The sequence below is a fragment of the Rhizophagus irregularis genome, chromosome 5 (assembly GCF_026210795.1).
Source record: "Rhizophagus irregularis chromosome 5, complete sequence".
Taxonomy (NCBI): domain Eukaryota; kingdom Fungi; phylum Glomeromycota; class Glomeromycetes; order Glomerales; family Glomeraceae; genus Rhizophagus; species Rhizophagus irregularis.
This window is the reverse complement of record NC_089433.1, coordinates 2063543-2079801: the sequence shown is the minus strand read 5'-3', so window position 1 is coordinate 2079801 and position 16259 is coordinate 2063543. Positions and strand designations below refer to the sequence as shown.

Here is a 16259-nt window from a genome sequence, read left to right as displayed (position 1 = left end):
CCACCATACGGTATATGTATATCTGAGATTAATTAGAAAATAAACTTTTTTATACTAATCCCTTATTCAATACTTACCTTTTTAAGTTAGTTAGTTGGCTTGATAAATTAAATATTTGTAAAAATAAAAATGCAAGAAGGGAACAAAAGAAAAGAAAAGATTACCTGTAATATCTACTAACAATTACGTACATTACGTCATTTACAAAATGCATAAGCTTACATACTAATTATTAGAAATAAAAGACCTGTATTTAATGGTCATAAATGATCGGTGTAATGATGATAAATCGTCACGATACGAAATCTAATGCAGATGACTTGACAAATTATGAAATTTTAATCTTGGCACGTGTATTTTTATATATAAAAGGATATAATGCAGAGAATAATATTACGTTTAAAAAAAGTTACCCCTTGAACATTTGATCGAACAATAACATGAAGTTAAAATAATTATCTTGTAGCACGAACGTATAGTAACACATTAAATAACCAATCGTTCAACAAAACCTAAGATTTTTACAAAAAAAAAATCATGATGACTGATGATTACAATTCATAGTTAATTTACCATAAAATCTTACATACAGTATGATGAACTGATGATCAACCAGTAAATATCAAATAGTGATATCACGACTATCACGTGATCCAAATAAAATTTATATATATATTATATATATCTAAAAAAAATTATGTAAGAAACAGCTAATGCAAATTGGTATCTGTTAAACTTGTATTAATAAAGTTAAGTATATAGTAAATAAATATTGTTCTTTAAAAGAATACTTTATTAAATTTGCATTACCTATAAGTCTGTAATTAAGATTGCAGGTTAAACTGGTTTTTAAATTTGATAAAATATCTAAATCTCAGTTTTGGCAATTTTTTTATAGATTTATTATAGTTTTGCCATTTTGTATGATTTTTATAGTTAAGTTTTATAGTAACTATTATTATACATATTTTTTTTTTATAATTTAATTAAATTTTACAGTATTTTTTATTTAGATTATAAAAGATATTAATTTAAATTTTAATATTAATTTAAATTTTAATATACTTTACTTGTAATAAAATTACTTATTTTATAATTTTTAAAATTATATTTACTATGAAATTTTGCCTGTAATTTTACCTATAACAATAAGTAAAATATGTTACTGTAAAAAAAAAAATACTAGCAACAGTTTAGAAACTATTAATAATATATGTTTAGTAATAGAAATAAGAATAGTAAAATATATTTGTATAGTATATTATATACTATATATTCTACTTTTTATTTCAATACTAAAATTAATAATATTTAATATCATACTATAATAGTTTTGAAATTGATTTTATATTTTGCCAAAATCTGAAATCTGAAAATATCTTTTATAGTAAATGTATTTTAATAATTTTAGGATATTTATCTTTAAAAAAATACTTAAAGATTATGTATTCTACAGTCTGCTATTAAATAGTTTAATAGTCAAAATTATATCCAAAATTATTTGAATTCTTTAACCTGAAATATATTAAATTATATAGTTATTTTAAGTTTTTTATATAAAAATATTTTAAATCTGAAATTCTTGCTAAAATTACATTTTTTCAAAAAATTAATTTAGGAGTTATCTATAAATGAAATTAAAAAGATATTCTATATTAATTGATTTATATTCATTTTATTCTAATTTAATATTAATAGTGGACTTTTAATCATAAGAATTATTATAATAACTATAAATTTTTTATTAATCTGCAGAATTGTTCTTCTATTACTATATATATGTATATGCAATATATGTTTTAAGTAAGTAATAAACAAAATTTGTACAAAATTTTTAAGGTAAGGACATGATTCAATAGTATTTTTATATATTTCTTTAGTAAAAATTTTTTTATATTAATTTTTTAATTTTTATGATACATAATTTAATAAATAATTTAGTTGTTACAAGTGCATATGGTTCTTTTTCAATAGAATTTATCTTAAAAAAGAAAGATGAAATCACCATTCAACTACTAAATAGATGTTTTTTTTTTAACAAAACAAGGTTTAAATTTATCTTATAATAAAATTTATTTGTAAGAAAAACGAACTTCAAGAAATTGAAATTACACAAAAAAAAAATTACTGCGTCGTTAGACGTAATTACGTCTTTGTTTACTTATACACCTTATCTTAAAATTTAATAACAAACATTAAATTTTTTTCCTTGTTTGCATAACTTCCACGATCAGATCTAAGTAACGTTCCCTTAAATGGTAAACTGATAAAGATTTTCTTTGTTTATAGTAATTATATTAAATTACTGCGACGCGTTATGATGATCGAATTATAAAGGATGTTATTATTCTTTGTTCTAATATTAGATAATACAGGTATATGCAAGTTTTATGTTTTGTTCATTCGTTGTTTCGTACTAAATTCAAATTTAATATGAACTCTCATTATTTCCATATTTTTTTCTTACTATGAATATGGCATTATTATGACGCATCTCCATTTCCTTGTGATTAATTTTTACCTTAGTCGTAGAATTGAAAGAACCTCAGTAAAGACCTACATATTAGTCGAATGGTGAATTGGAATCGCACGAAAGCATATAGTTTATTGATGATAGACTAACTACTTTTCCGGGTTTACTGATGAAAGGCATTCAAATTGTTGGAGGGTATCCAAATTAACGGAGAATAAGTTATTAAAATTGCGCGTTAAAGTACTTCAGTTATTACTAAAGATAGATTTTTGAGATGTTGTTTTGTTATTTTATTTATGTCCATTGAATTGTCGAGAAAAATTAAATACGAAACATAATGAAATTTGTAACATTAATGAATTAATAAATATAACCGATTTATCGATTTATCAAACTAATTATGACCGATCATAACTCGATACCCAGAAACCAAAAATTTGTTTTCTTTGTCCCTGAGGTTAATAAAATTTATACCATATACCGGTTAAATGGTTATGTGTAATACACTCTGCGAAATTCGATTGTTGTCGAGATAGGAAATATATTAAATTCAATGAAAAGTAAATTCTTTTAAATAAAGACATGATGAAAGTTTGATATTTTTTCCCCTGGTTAGATATAACATAAAACATGGATAAGTAAAGCTGGCCAATTGGTCAATTTTATGATTGAACTTTATTACTTTATTATTTATAATTAATATATACATAAGCATAATATTTTTTGAATTTCACTAAAGCAATGGCTACCGTCCGATTTAAATAATGATTGAAAAAAAAAAGAATTTTTTTTTCATTCTCCATTCGTCATTATTTTAAAATTATGTAGTTGAATCATTTCCTTAGTATTTGTTGGAGCCGAAATTTCTTATAAAAACCTCACTTTGAACTTTTTTGATTTCAACATTCCATATTCAATTCAAAACATACATTTACATTTAAACATTGATAAAAAACCTAAACTTGAAATCTAAATTACTCCAATTAAATATTATATATTTATCTAAATTAATCTTTTTTTTAAACCAATTTTTTTTTTATTCTTTTTATTTTGTTTGCGAATATGAAAGCATTCCTAATTATTACTCTCCTTCTTACTACTAAAGCAACTGAAAGTTTACCGTTATTTGAAAATAACAATAATCTTGTTTATTATGATCATGAGCAGAACCGCCATGATCCCTCAGAACTTTTTAATCGGTGTCACGGAAAACTCAATTTTATAAAAAGAAGTCCTCTTCGGTTTGTTAGTAAAGAAAGGAAACGTGAAGATTCCTCAGAATTTCCTGTTAATCATGATGTAATCAAACATAGTCCTCTTCGGTTTGTTAGTAAAGAAAGGAAACGTGAAGATTCCATGGAATTTCCTGAAGATGTGCTTAATTATGATCAAGAAATTATCGAAGACAATGATCAAGATGTAACAAAACGTAGTCCTCTTCGGTTTGTTAGTAAAGAAAGGAAACGTGAAGATTCCATGGAATTTCCTGAAGTTGAGCTTAATTATGATCAAGAAATTATCGAAGACAATGATCAAGATGTAACCAAACGTAGTCCTCTTCGGTTTGTTAGTAAAGAAAGGAAACGTGAAGATTCCATGGAATTTCCCGAAGATGTGCTTAATCATGATCAAGAAATTATCGAAGACAATGATCAAGATGTAACCAAACGTAGTCCTCTTCGGTTTGTTAGTAAAGAAAGGAAACGTGAAGATTCCATGGAATTTCCTGAAGTTGAGCTTAATTATGATCAAGAAATTATCGAAGACAATGATCAAGATGTAACCAAACGTAGTCCTCTTCGGTTTGTTAGTAAAGAAAGGAAACGTGAAGATTCCATGGAATTTCCCGAAGATGTGCTTAATCATGATCAAGAAATTATCGAAGACAATGATCAAGATGTAACAAAACGTAGTCCTCTTCGGTTTGTTAGTAAAGAAAGGAAACGTGAAGATTCCATGGAATTTCCTGAAGTTGAGTTTAATTATGATCAAGAAATTATCGAAGACAATGATCAAGATGTAACAAAACGTAGTCCTCTTCGGTTTGTTAGTAAAGAAAGGAAACGTGAAGATTCCATGGAATTTCCTGAAGTTGAGCTTAATCATGATCAAGAAATTATCGAAGACAATGATCAAGATGTAACAAAACGTAGTCCTCTTCGGTTTGTTAGTAAAGAAAGGAAACGTAAAGATTCCATGGAATTTCCCGAAGATGTGCTTAATCATGATCAAGAAATTATCGAAGACAATGATCAAGATGTAACAAAACGTAGTCCTCTTCGGTTTGTTAGTAAAGAAAGGAAACGTGAAGATTCCATGGAATTTCCTGAAGTTGAGCTTAATTATGATCAAGAAATTATCGAAGACAATGATCAAGATGTAACAAAACGTAGTCCTCTTCGGTTTGTTAGTAAAGAAAGGAAACGTGAAGATTCCATGGAATTTCCTGAAGTTGAGCTTAATCATGTTCAAGAAATTATCGAAGACAATGATCAAGATGTAATTAAACGTAGTCCTCTTCGGTTTGTTAGTACAGAGAAGAAATGTGACCATTCCTCAGAAAATCCTGAAGATGCGATTAATTATAATCAAGATCATTCCTAAGATATGATTAATCATGATGAAGACAATTACTCCCCAATTCACTTTCCAAAATTGATCGGCGATGTAGTATAAGTGAACAATCATATTATTCATTCATTTTTCGTTGTGTTGTTTATTTACATTACATTTGTTATATTGTTATATTCTAGATTTTATTTTAGACAAAGTATTGTTACGTTTTAGATTTTTACACTTTAGACAAAGAATCGGTACATTATATACTTTAGACAAAATATTATTATATTTAAATTTATTTTAAAGTATTAGTACATAAAATATTACATATTATTAATAAAATGGTAATCCCTTGAACTAACACATGAATCCAGATGTTTATCTAGTTATCACTTTATTTTTTGGCATCTGATGTTATACATGCCATCGTTTCTTAATTGTTCCTCTACTCTGATTCTTTTTTTTTGCGTTGAACGGTTTTGTCTTTAAAGTACTTGGTTGTCTCACTGCAACAATGCGCACTAGTAAACACAAACACTTTATATATGTATCCTCCGGTTTTCCATGCATACATCAAGCTCAAATTGCTTTTCACACTAAAACTGACAAAGGCAATAAGGCATTTCGTATTTGTTAATGTCATATGCGCCACAGTCGCTTGGTTTGTATTGGCATTCAGTACTTTAATGATACGTAAAATATGTTTCGAAAGTAAAGATGATTTTAGTATATATTATATATATAGTTTTTACTTTAGCGTGAATAAAATAATTTTTTTTTTAAAAAAAAATAAAATTAAGATTCAAAGTATCTGAACGTTTTATATTAGAAAAAAAAAAGAAGTTTTTAGAATTTTATTAAATAAATTTCTCGATATAATAATAATAATAAATTGTAGAAAAAAATTTTAATATTCAAAAAATTTTCGTGAGTCTTAAATGCGTAAATAAACATACAATAAATATCCATTTAATAAGATTCGAAATATAGTTTCAAAAAAGAATATATTAACATCATTTTTTCAATTATACTTCTTTTTAGTAAGATAAAGTAAAGTACATTATATTGCAATAAAGTTGATAATATGAATTTCCTTCATTAGTTAAAGATGATTTTTATTATTCACTTCAACTTTTGATACGACATTCAAAGCAAAAGAAAAGTAATAAGGGACTCTTTAATATATTCGAAACAACTTGGATAAAAATACGGTTGGTTGATAATGATTTTTTGTTTACGCGACATAAAAAAATGGAAAAACTTGGAAAATTGATTAACTCTTATATATAAATAACAGTTCCGCTCACCGATGAGTTATTTGGACACGACAATTTTATTTCCGCAGCAGGTCAACTAATTTAAAGAACAACAGATTGGAATTCTTCTGCGTACTCGAATTCAAAAATTTATAATTTAAATAAATATTAAATTCTCTTTCAGTTACGGCCATACACAGTGAAAAGCACCGGAACCCGTCCGATCTCCGAAGTTAAGCCACTGATGGCCCAGTCAGTACTACGGTTGGGGACAACGTGGGAATACTGGGTGCTGTAACTTTTTTTTTTTTTTCACATCGAATATTCCCTAACAAGGAATTTTCAGGTATCAGGAATCTTTAATTAAACGAAATGAACGATTTTGTTTTTAGAATATGCTAGATTTTTGTACCATTTTTTTATCCTACTTTCTATTATGTATTTATTTTCATTTATTTGTCTATTTTATTTTATTTTTCTATCTTTGTTGTAAAAAAACCATACTAACTTTACCTAAACAATAGGCACATAATTATTCTTTGTTTTAATATAAGCAATAAAAATTCTACAAAATTGTATATAAACCATATACATATCATCAATAAATGATTCTTCCCAAAGATTAGTTCTCTCAGAAATAAAAATAATATTGATATATTTACATAGGATATAAAAGTAACATGACAATAAACTTCCAGAGCGTTGTACTTATGGAAGGAATAAATTTATAGAAATGTAGAAAATTGAATTACATCATCTTTTGCCAGTACAGTATAGCGAAAATCTTATCTTTATTCACTATATGTAATTAGTGAATTCCCTTACTATAGTGAATTTTAAATTTTCAGCCCATGAGGTTCATTATAGCGAGGGTTTACCATATAATGGTTTTAAATATTTTAAGAATTTCCTGAAATAACTGAAGTTTTTTGTTGATTGTGCGAATTTTTTTTTAATACGATTTCTTGTGAGTAAATAATAAATATTTTTTTCTTTCTAAAACAATTCTATCGAAAACAGATCGTTAATAACAAAAAAAAATTACCCGATTTATTCTTATACTAACCACATTTTGAGAAAAATGTATTTTAATAAAAACAATTTTTAAATTCGTTTAATTTTTCTTATGCATCCCAAAAAAAAGTACAGATATCTATAAAATTTATTTTAATTCTTATGTCAAATAAAAAAATAATTTCATAAAAAAAAACATATGTTTGGCATATAGTTTATATCATAGAATCCAAATTACTATGTAGGTAGCATATATCTGTTGTGGCGTAAAACTTACATTGTAACATTACTATATTTATAATTATTACTAAAAAAGACGTGTTTCCTTAACTAATATTATTACTAAAAAAGAGCGTATCCATTTATCTATCATTTGAGAAAAATAATAAAAATACTTTACTCACAATTTGAAAGAAAAAGTTAATAAATAATTCTTGATTTAAGAAAAAAAATATAACAAATGATTTCTAAATTTAAAAAAAAAAAATAACAAATAATTCTAATATTCCCCGAAAAACTCCCATCTGAGGAAAGAATAAATGAATAAATATCTTAATATTTACTAAAAAGTAATAAACAGAAATGTGATTTAAATTTGAGAACTGAAGAGAAATTGATAAAAATTTTCATATAGTATGAATTTTTTTTGGGGGTTTTTTTTTGTGTTTTGTACGAAACTATATGAAAATTATCAATTTCAATAATTTTGAGACTCACAATCATCGCGATTAAGGAATTGGTTAAAATCCCATTCCGATTCCGATTCTTGAAGATTTCCATAGTAATTGTATGACTGGTCCATCAAGGAAGGCAAGTCGTCGTTGAAAAACAAGTTATCTACTAGATTGGCCGGTTGATTAATATTAACATGATCGACCGTTTCTTCTGATGGATTGTTTTTCTGTTTTTTCTGTTTAGTTTTTATTGGTCCTGGTTGGTATTTATAGTAAGGATATTTTATTGAGTGAAGCCTTTCTGCCATTCTTGCCATAATTTTAAAAAACTTTTTTACATCATCGGATTCTTTACTCCAACTGTCGGCAATATCTTTCGAAATTTCGGAAAATTCGGGTAATCTTTTACGTTCTTCCCTCTTAACGTTAAATAATTCGGCGTTTTTGTTTCTTCTGTATATCACAAATGAATTTTGTGGACGAGGAGCTCTCTTGATACCTTTTTTTGCGTTTCTTCGGGCATTCCGAGTTTTGTTGGAATTATTTATCAAGTATTCGACATCGAGAGTAAGTATTTGTGTCTCAAGCTTGATAAATTCTTCGATGGTCATATTTTCTACCGAGAGAATACCGTCTATTATGGACCGCCGTAATCCATACCAAATTTTGGGGGATTGACCTTGTATTGTGTTACGCGAATTTTTGCGCATGTGATTTCCGATATTATATGGTGATCCGATGAAATTCGGTACATTTGTGTACATGTCGATTTCCGGTGTTATGAGACGATTTACGCCGATATATGATTTGTGTATATCGGTTAACTATATTAAAGATATTGATTTTGTTTGATAGATTTACTTATATATCGTTTTTATAGTTATTTTATTTTATTTAGATAATTTATTTATATTATTTATTTTCTTTATTTGTATTGTTTATATATAAGATTTTATTAGAAGTTATTGTAGGGAAATTAGCTCAATAGTAATTAACCGTCTAAAATTATCATTTGTACTTTATTAAAAATGGCTTATAATCGTATTGTAATTGTATTGATATATTACGAAATCAATAACCCATCAATAGACATCTATAGATTAGATTTTGCCTTGATGACAGGAAAAAGAGATGACGGTTAGATAAAATAAGATATAAATACACCTTCCGCCAACTCTTTGATAGGGTAGTTACCATATAGCTATTTTTCTGTAGTTATTTTGTCGTTAAATATCTTTAAGATATATTTCCTATCCCTTTCTGTCACTTTTTATCACTTTGTTGTAAAGATCCGAATTTACACCTGTTTAATAAAATCGTTATATTTGGTCAATATTACACGTTGTTTCTAACAGTCATATAACAGTTGTTGTTATAACCATTGCGTATTTTCATTTATCGTATTTATAGTGTTTACCTTGACGATTCTTAACGAACAATACCGGAAGTACCTTGGATAGGTAGTATTGAGTAAGAATTTTGTTGGTATTCGTGTAGTTATACGATATAAGTCATCCGCCATTCGTCCCTTAATTACCGTCATTATTCGGTAACAATTGTCATGCTGATTTTTATTATGTATTTTGTGCAATTTCTGGGCAAAATTAGATTCTCTAAATAATAAGATCGATAGAAAAAGGAACTTTTTTTCAGGGAAAAAATGGAGGATACTATACATAGGAGGGGTACTGTGTCCGCAAAATACGTAATAGTTTTTAAAAAAGATTTTTTTTTTTAATATATAATGATATGATTAAGTAAATCTTCTAAAATCTTTATTTATTATATATATATAATATATATTTGATGGTGGTGATGGCGGATCAAGGGTATCGCTAACGCAAAATAAATATAAAATAAAATAATAAATTATTTTTTTTGATTTTTTTTTCTTAAAATTTAAAATTTTTAAAATTTGAAAAATTTTATAAAAAAAAAAACCAAATATTCTCACGCGCCTTTTTATAAAATTATAATAAATTATAATATATAACTTACAATAGACAATGGCACACACGTGCGTGCAACGTATCACACAATAAACACCTTTTTATATCATGCTTAAATAAAATATATGAAAAAAGCTGGACAGTGTTTCGGACTTCAGTAATTTCATTATAATAAATTATTAAAAACTATCCAGAAATCCATCCGAAACTCCAAAGACTTTATATTATAGTTTCGGCTGGATGTAGAGATTAATTTTTTATCATTTTTTAACTTAATTTTGATTTAAGAGAAAACTTAACCTAGACCGGGGGGTTTAGGCTTCTTATCCTAGACCTGGGAGTCCAGACCTCTTATCTTAGACCTTGTGGCACAGCTGATCATTATCAGCCTCATTTGTTTATTTACCACCATTTTTTTTTTTTCACACGAAATAAACGCTGCTCTTTCATTTGGTTTTTTTCTTTATATTATTTTTTTCTACACAAATTATTTTTCTTTTTTTTTATAATAAATATTTTTTTATTACCATTATTTTCATAATAGTGTTTATTAGAACAATAAAAAATCTTTTTTATCAAAAATTTTAAATCTAATAAATACAAAGTGTTCTTTCTCTAATAATTACGCTTTAACACTTGCAATAGGTAAGTTTATTCTGGTTTCTTTGAGTTTTGGATTAAATTATTACAGTATGTATTGTTTGAAACTATGAATGAAGAGAAACGTTGGTTAAGCGAATGGTATTCTTTCAACTAAAGTTTGTGATTTTACTAACATGCTTTTTGTAGATTTTCATGGTATAATTTTAGCATTCTAATTAAATTAATTGGCTTTGGTTGGTATGTTGAAAATAAAATTGTTTGAATACTCGTATTTACAAAATTTCAATGGAAATTTGTGAAATATTTTCACTTTAATAATTAATAATGGTATTTTTTTTAATACAAGGTTATTTTGTAAGGAGAGAATAAATAATAATATAATAGATAATTCTTTACCCAGCTGTCAAATATTTGATAAACATTTCTAATATTTGGTTTAGTTTAATTTTTTGTCATAAAATATTCCAAGAAAAATGCTCATACTTCGTATCTCGTTGTGAAATATTGCTTTAATAAAAAAATTAATTTAAAAATCTCGAAAAATTTCTATAAATGTTACGCGCGTATTAGCGTATAAGTATTATAAAAAAATTTATGAAAATTTCTAAGATAAAAATGTTACGCGCGTATTAATGTATATATTATAAAAAAAAATTTATGCTGATAAAAATGTTACGCGCGTATTAATGTATATATTATAAAAAAATTTATGAAAATTTTTCTAAGATGAATGTTATGGTTGTTACGCGTGTATACATCGTGAAAAATTTTCTAAGATAAATGTTATGCAAAAATAAGTCTTGTCCAATGGATTTCGGTGGCTGATTAAACCAATCATATTTAAGGAGGGTCTAGGATAAGAAAGCCTGAACCCCGGGGGTCTAGGATAAGGACGCTCATGAAAAAATATTCCTGAAACACTTCTTTCCAATGGGTATTTTGGCCAGAATTATTATTAAATCCCATATTAATGGTAAGTTCAACGAAATTCTGTACTCTATCTTCATAATATTTCAATTTTGGACAGCATTAAAAAACCAATTAAACATGTCCAATATCCAACACTGACTATAAATATAGTCTTATAAATTATAAAAAATAAAAAAAAAGAGATATAAATTATGTTTAATAATCAGAAAAACTGGGTTATAATAAATAGTTCGAACAGTTCAAAACTCAAACTTTTGGGACAGTTTTGGATATTTGGATAATTTTGGACATGTCCAAAACTGTCCAAAACTCAGATCGATAAAGCCCATTCTTAAGAAGAAATTTGTACCGAGCGCGAAAGCCAATAATATTTAAATGTTTTTTCGCTCTGGACTAGAATTAGGGCTATGATTTAACGTTTAAACTGATTACCCTGTATAATGGTTTCACTATTAATAATTTTGTGGCTTTGTTTTGTTACAAATTATTGAAGAATGTATTCGAGTTACGTACATTTTATAGACGTTCTGTTAAATTCTCCATATAGGAATTTGTTCAACGTGCATTATCCTGAAAAACTGAATCAATAATTCCGAAATCTCAATTCTCGATTTTTGGTCGTTATCGATTCAGGATTCCCCAAATTGCTACTACTTAATCTCCGAAATACAAAATTTAAAAATCATCATAATCCCGAACTTTATAATCCCGAAAAAGTTAAAAATCCCAAAACTTATCGTTATTAACTGAAATTTAAAATATCAAAATAAAACGTAAAATAAATAAATTATTAAATATCATTTAAAAAATTAAAATTAAAATAGTTATCAATTTTATTCAATTCTTTTTTGAAATCAATTTTAATATTTCATTACTTTTGTAATTTTCACAAATTATAAAAATTTCCATTAAATTCATTAAATTAATAATTTATTAAAATTTCGCATTTTAACTTATATATAAAAAAAATTTTTTTTAATCTCTTCGGACAGTTGTTCCAAATTTCCCCTAAGTTACGTGGCGATGTTGGTAAATTGGTCGCTCAATTTTCGATCAAGATACACAAAATTCAACCTCCCTATATTGTGAAGCCATAGTGAAAGGACGCGAGATCCCATTGATTCTCGATAATTTTGATGTAATTAAATCAATAATATAAAAAAAAATTTTTTCAGGATTTTGTATTCAAAGTTATCGGAATAATTATGATATCTTCATCGAATTATGAATATAAAAGGCTTTCTCAATTATTGAGAGCTAGTATTTATGAAATTCGGATTTTAAAGATATTGTGACTGATGGCATTTTTGAATTTGAGAGAATTTTTTTTTTTTCGATCAATTTAAATCATGTGATGTTATTTGACACATAATTGGCATTAACTTTTTAAATTCTGAAATTTCGCATGTACTGTGCTTTATGACAACTGAATTAAATTAACAAAATTTTATTATTATTATTTTTTACGATACAATTTTTTTATAATGGCGTTAAAAATATCGGAAATATAGAAAATATAATACAATTTAATTTCTCTATTTATCAGTGGAGAGATGAAAACAATTTAAAAAATGGAGTTAAATATAATCCAACTTAACTTTATCATCAAAAACGAGGAATTCAACTAATTCGATTTTCGATCTTTAATTGACCAGATTTTGATTATTGAATTTTGTCTAGTCTTAACTATAATGCTCTATAAAAAATTTTTTAGAAAATTGATCACATGTCTGAGTTTTTCTGGAGTAAAAACCAGAAAAATGAAAAATGGTCATTCATCGGAGTTTTTCCAGAAAATTTTTTATAGGGATGGTGATGTTTATCTTGTACTTTATGAAATTACATAATTCTGTTAGGATTAGAAAATAGATAATGAGAATTTTGGTGATATTAAAACTTAAAAGCATATTATTATGGAAGAATAATTAACAAAGCATTACCCTCACCTTTTAATTACAAAAAAAAAGAGAAGTAAATTTAATTGCGTCTCCATTAATGATAAGAATCCGGTTTAGCAATATTATCTGCACATACATTAATCAATACTTATTGAATAACGATAATTACTGTAAGAGCATTAATAATAAGTTGAAATTGAAATTTATTAGAATTCTCGCTTTATTGCATTATTGCACAAAGCGGATAAAAGGATAAAGGATTCACTAATAAAGGTCTTACTAAAATGTGACAAAAAATTTTTTGAAAATTAATAATATAAAATTAAATTATTTTAACCGAATAATTAAAAGCTAAATGTAAAAAAAAAACTATTTCTGGAATATCAATTTTGAAATCATATTACCGAAGAGGTAACTTTAAATTTTTTTCCGAATAAATCTTCCACTTTATTAATCAACATTCACTTACAGTATTAATAATTGTACGATGATACGAAATTTGGTGGACAGAAAAATAAAGAAAATTTGGTTCACTATACTAAATAAAATCCAATCCAATATAATAAAAAATAATCCAATATAATAAAAAATAATCCAATATAATAAAAAATAATCCAATATAATAAAAACATAATCCAATATAATAAAAAATAATCCAATATAATAAAAACATAATCCAATATTAGAACTTTTAATTGTTAAAAGACATCGTGAAGACACATATCAATACAATGATGTCAATGATTTGTTTCGATGTCTCCAAGTTTTTTGAATGGGCACAACTTCACGTATTATAAGATGTAAAGAAAGGATTTTACCTCAGAAAAATTAAATATATTACATCACACATCAACCTCATTTCTTTAATGCTTATACCTTTCGCGAGACAATGGTGTAATACTTGTCGATTGGATTTAACACGTGCTGTATATAACGTGATAATAGACCAGTAGAAGCCAGCGAACCAGTAGAAACAAGTGAACCAATAGGATAAAATATAATAATAAGAGAATAACATGCTCAAAGACTATATTCTTGCATATCCTGGAGAGTCGAGAGCTTCCCCCCTCTCATACCGACTACCCCTCGCTATAGAAAAAAATGAAGGTCAAGCCCAAATGGTTAAGTGAGAGGTAATCCAACGTTCGAGTCGAGTCAATCCAACGTTCGAGTCAATCCAACGTTCGAGTCAATCCAACGTTCGAGTCAATCCAACGTTCGAGTCAATCCAACGTTCGAGTTAATCCAACGTTCGAGTTAATCCAACGTTCGAGCTAATCCAACGTTCGAGCTAATCAAACGTTCGAGCTAATCCAACGTTCGAGTTAATCCGACGTTCGAGCTAATCCAACGTTCGAGTTCATCCAACGTTCGAGTTAATCAAACGTTCGAGCTAATCCAACGTTCGAGTCGAGTTTATCCAACGTTCGAGCTAATCCAACGTTCGAGTTCATCCAACGTTCGAGCTAATCCAACGTTCGAGTTCATCCAACGTTCGAGCTAATCCAACGTTCGAGTTCATCCAACGTTCGAGTTAATCAAACGTCCGAGTTAATCCAACGTTCGGTAATCCGACGTCCGGGTCAAAGATATGTACCCACGGAGAAGCTCATCTTTGATAATAGTTCACCGCCGAAATTTCCAGTACTATGTAAGCCAAAATGATTTTTTTAAATAAAAAATAATTTTTAAAAATGATAACGACAATAATAATAAATTTCAAAATACTGAAACCAAAAAAATAATTTAAAACTAAATCGGTTGGAATTACCAAACTAGCAAGAAGTAGAAATTCGCAGAACCAAAAGAATTTGGGAAATTGCATTTTTTTTTTTATAGTTTTGCAGTAAAGTTTTGCAATCGTTATTCCCAGTGCAATCACTTCCAGTGATATAAGAAGCAACCCTTCTTAGACTTTTCAAACTACCAAACTTCTTTGGATGTGTCGAATTTGCATCTTTTTTTGCAGTTTTGCAGTAACGTTTTGAAATCGTTATTTCCAGTGCAATCGTTATTTCCAATTATATAAGAAGCAACACTTTTTAGAATTTTCAAAATATCTATCGAAACTTTTTTCGAAACTTTTTTGAATGTATGTTTGGAATATATATTACATTATATCATCATGTCACTTCATCATGTCACTTCATCATGACTCTTTCATGATAAGAAAACACTGTATTTTCAAAAAAAAAAAAAAAAAGAATTAAAATTTTTGTGTGTTTGTAATACATACAGTACATAAAAAATTTAATTTTATCATGTGATTGAAAAATGAAATAAATAATTTCAACCCCAGATTATTTTTGTAATAAAGTTTTTTATAAAAAATATTCGGTGAAAAAAAATTTGTGATTAATAATTGCATATTCTTCACGAAATTTTCGCATGGAAATACATCAACCGATTTAATGTATGCTTTATTACTTTGGGGTAATGCATTATTAAATATTATTTTTTTTATTTTATAAAAAAAAAATAAAATAAATAAAATAAAATAAAATTAAAACAATATAATATGGAATTTTAGGTGGATTGGCTGAAAATCTTTAAAATCTTTAATCATGGTTATTGGTTCGTGCTTGAAAAAAAAAAACAAATAATAATAATAATAATAATAATAATAATAATTAATAATAATTAATATACTACATAGTATATACTATACATACATACATACACATTAACCCCAGAATAACATAATAAAATAACTTAATTTAGTAAAGTTATTATAAACCCCAAAAAAGAATGTTATTAGTTTTTTTTTTTTTTTTTTTTAAAAAAGTTTCTTTATAGAAAGAAGAACTAAAAATTTTCATTGACGCGTAATAACTTATTAACATGTTTTTTTTTTATCTTTAAAATAATTTCTTTTTTAATCGAAAGAATTAAAAAACATTTGA

The 16259-nt window shown here is 26.4% G+C and overlaps 2 protein-coding genes across 2 annotated transcripts; one reads left to right on the top strand and one right to left on the bottom strand.

Annotated features, from left to right (window-relative positions):
- Nucleotides 1–3535: 3535 nt before the first annotated feature.
- On the top strand, nucleotides 3536–5077 carry OCT59_024967 (uncharacterized protein; the record flags this gene model as incomplete). The annotated part of the gene is made up of 1 exon (XM_025310052.2): nucleotides 3536–5077. One exon carries the CDS (start codon nucleotides 3536–3538, stop codon nucleotides 5075–5077), a length of 1542 nt encoding a protein of 513 aa, XP_025186618.2.
- A 2922-nt stretch (nucleotides 5078–7999) lies between these two features.
- OCT59_024966 (uncharacterized protein) lies at nucleotides 8000–8587 on the bottom strand (the record flags this gene model as incomplete). The annotated part of the gene is made up of 1 exon (XM_025308841.2): nucleotides 8000–8587. The coding sequence occupies one exon, from the start codon at nucleotides 8585–8587 to the stop codon at nucleotides 8000–8002; it is 588 nt and encodes a 195-aa protein (XP_025186617.2).
- Nucleotides 8588–16259: the final 7672 nt, after the last annotated feature.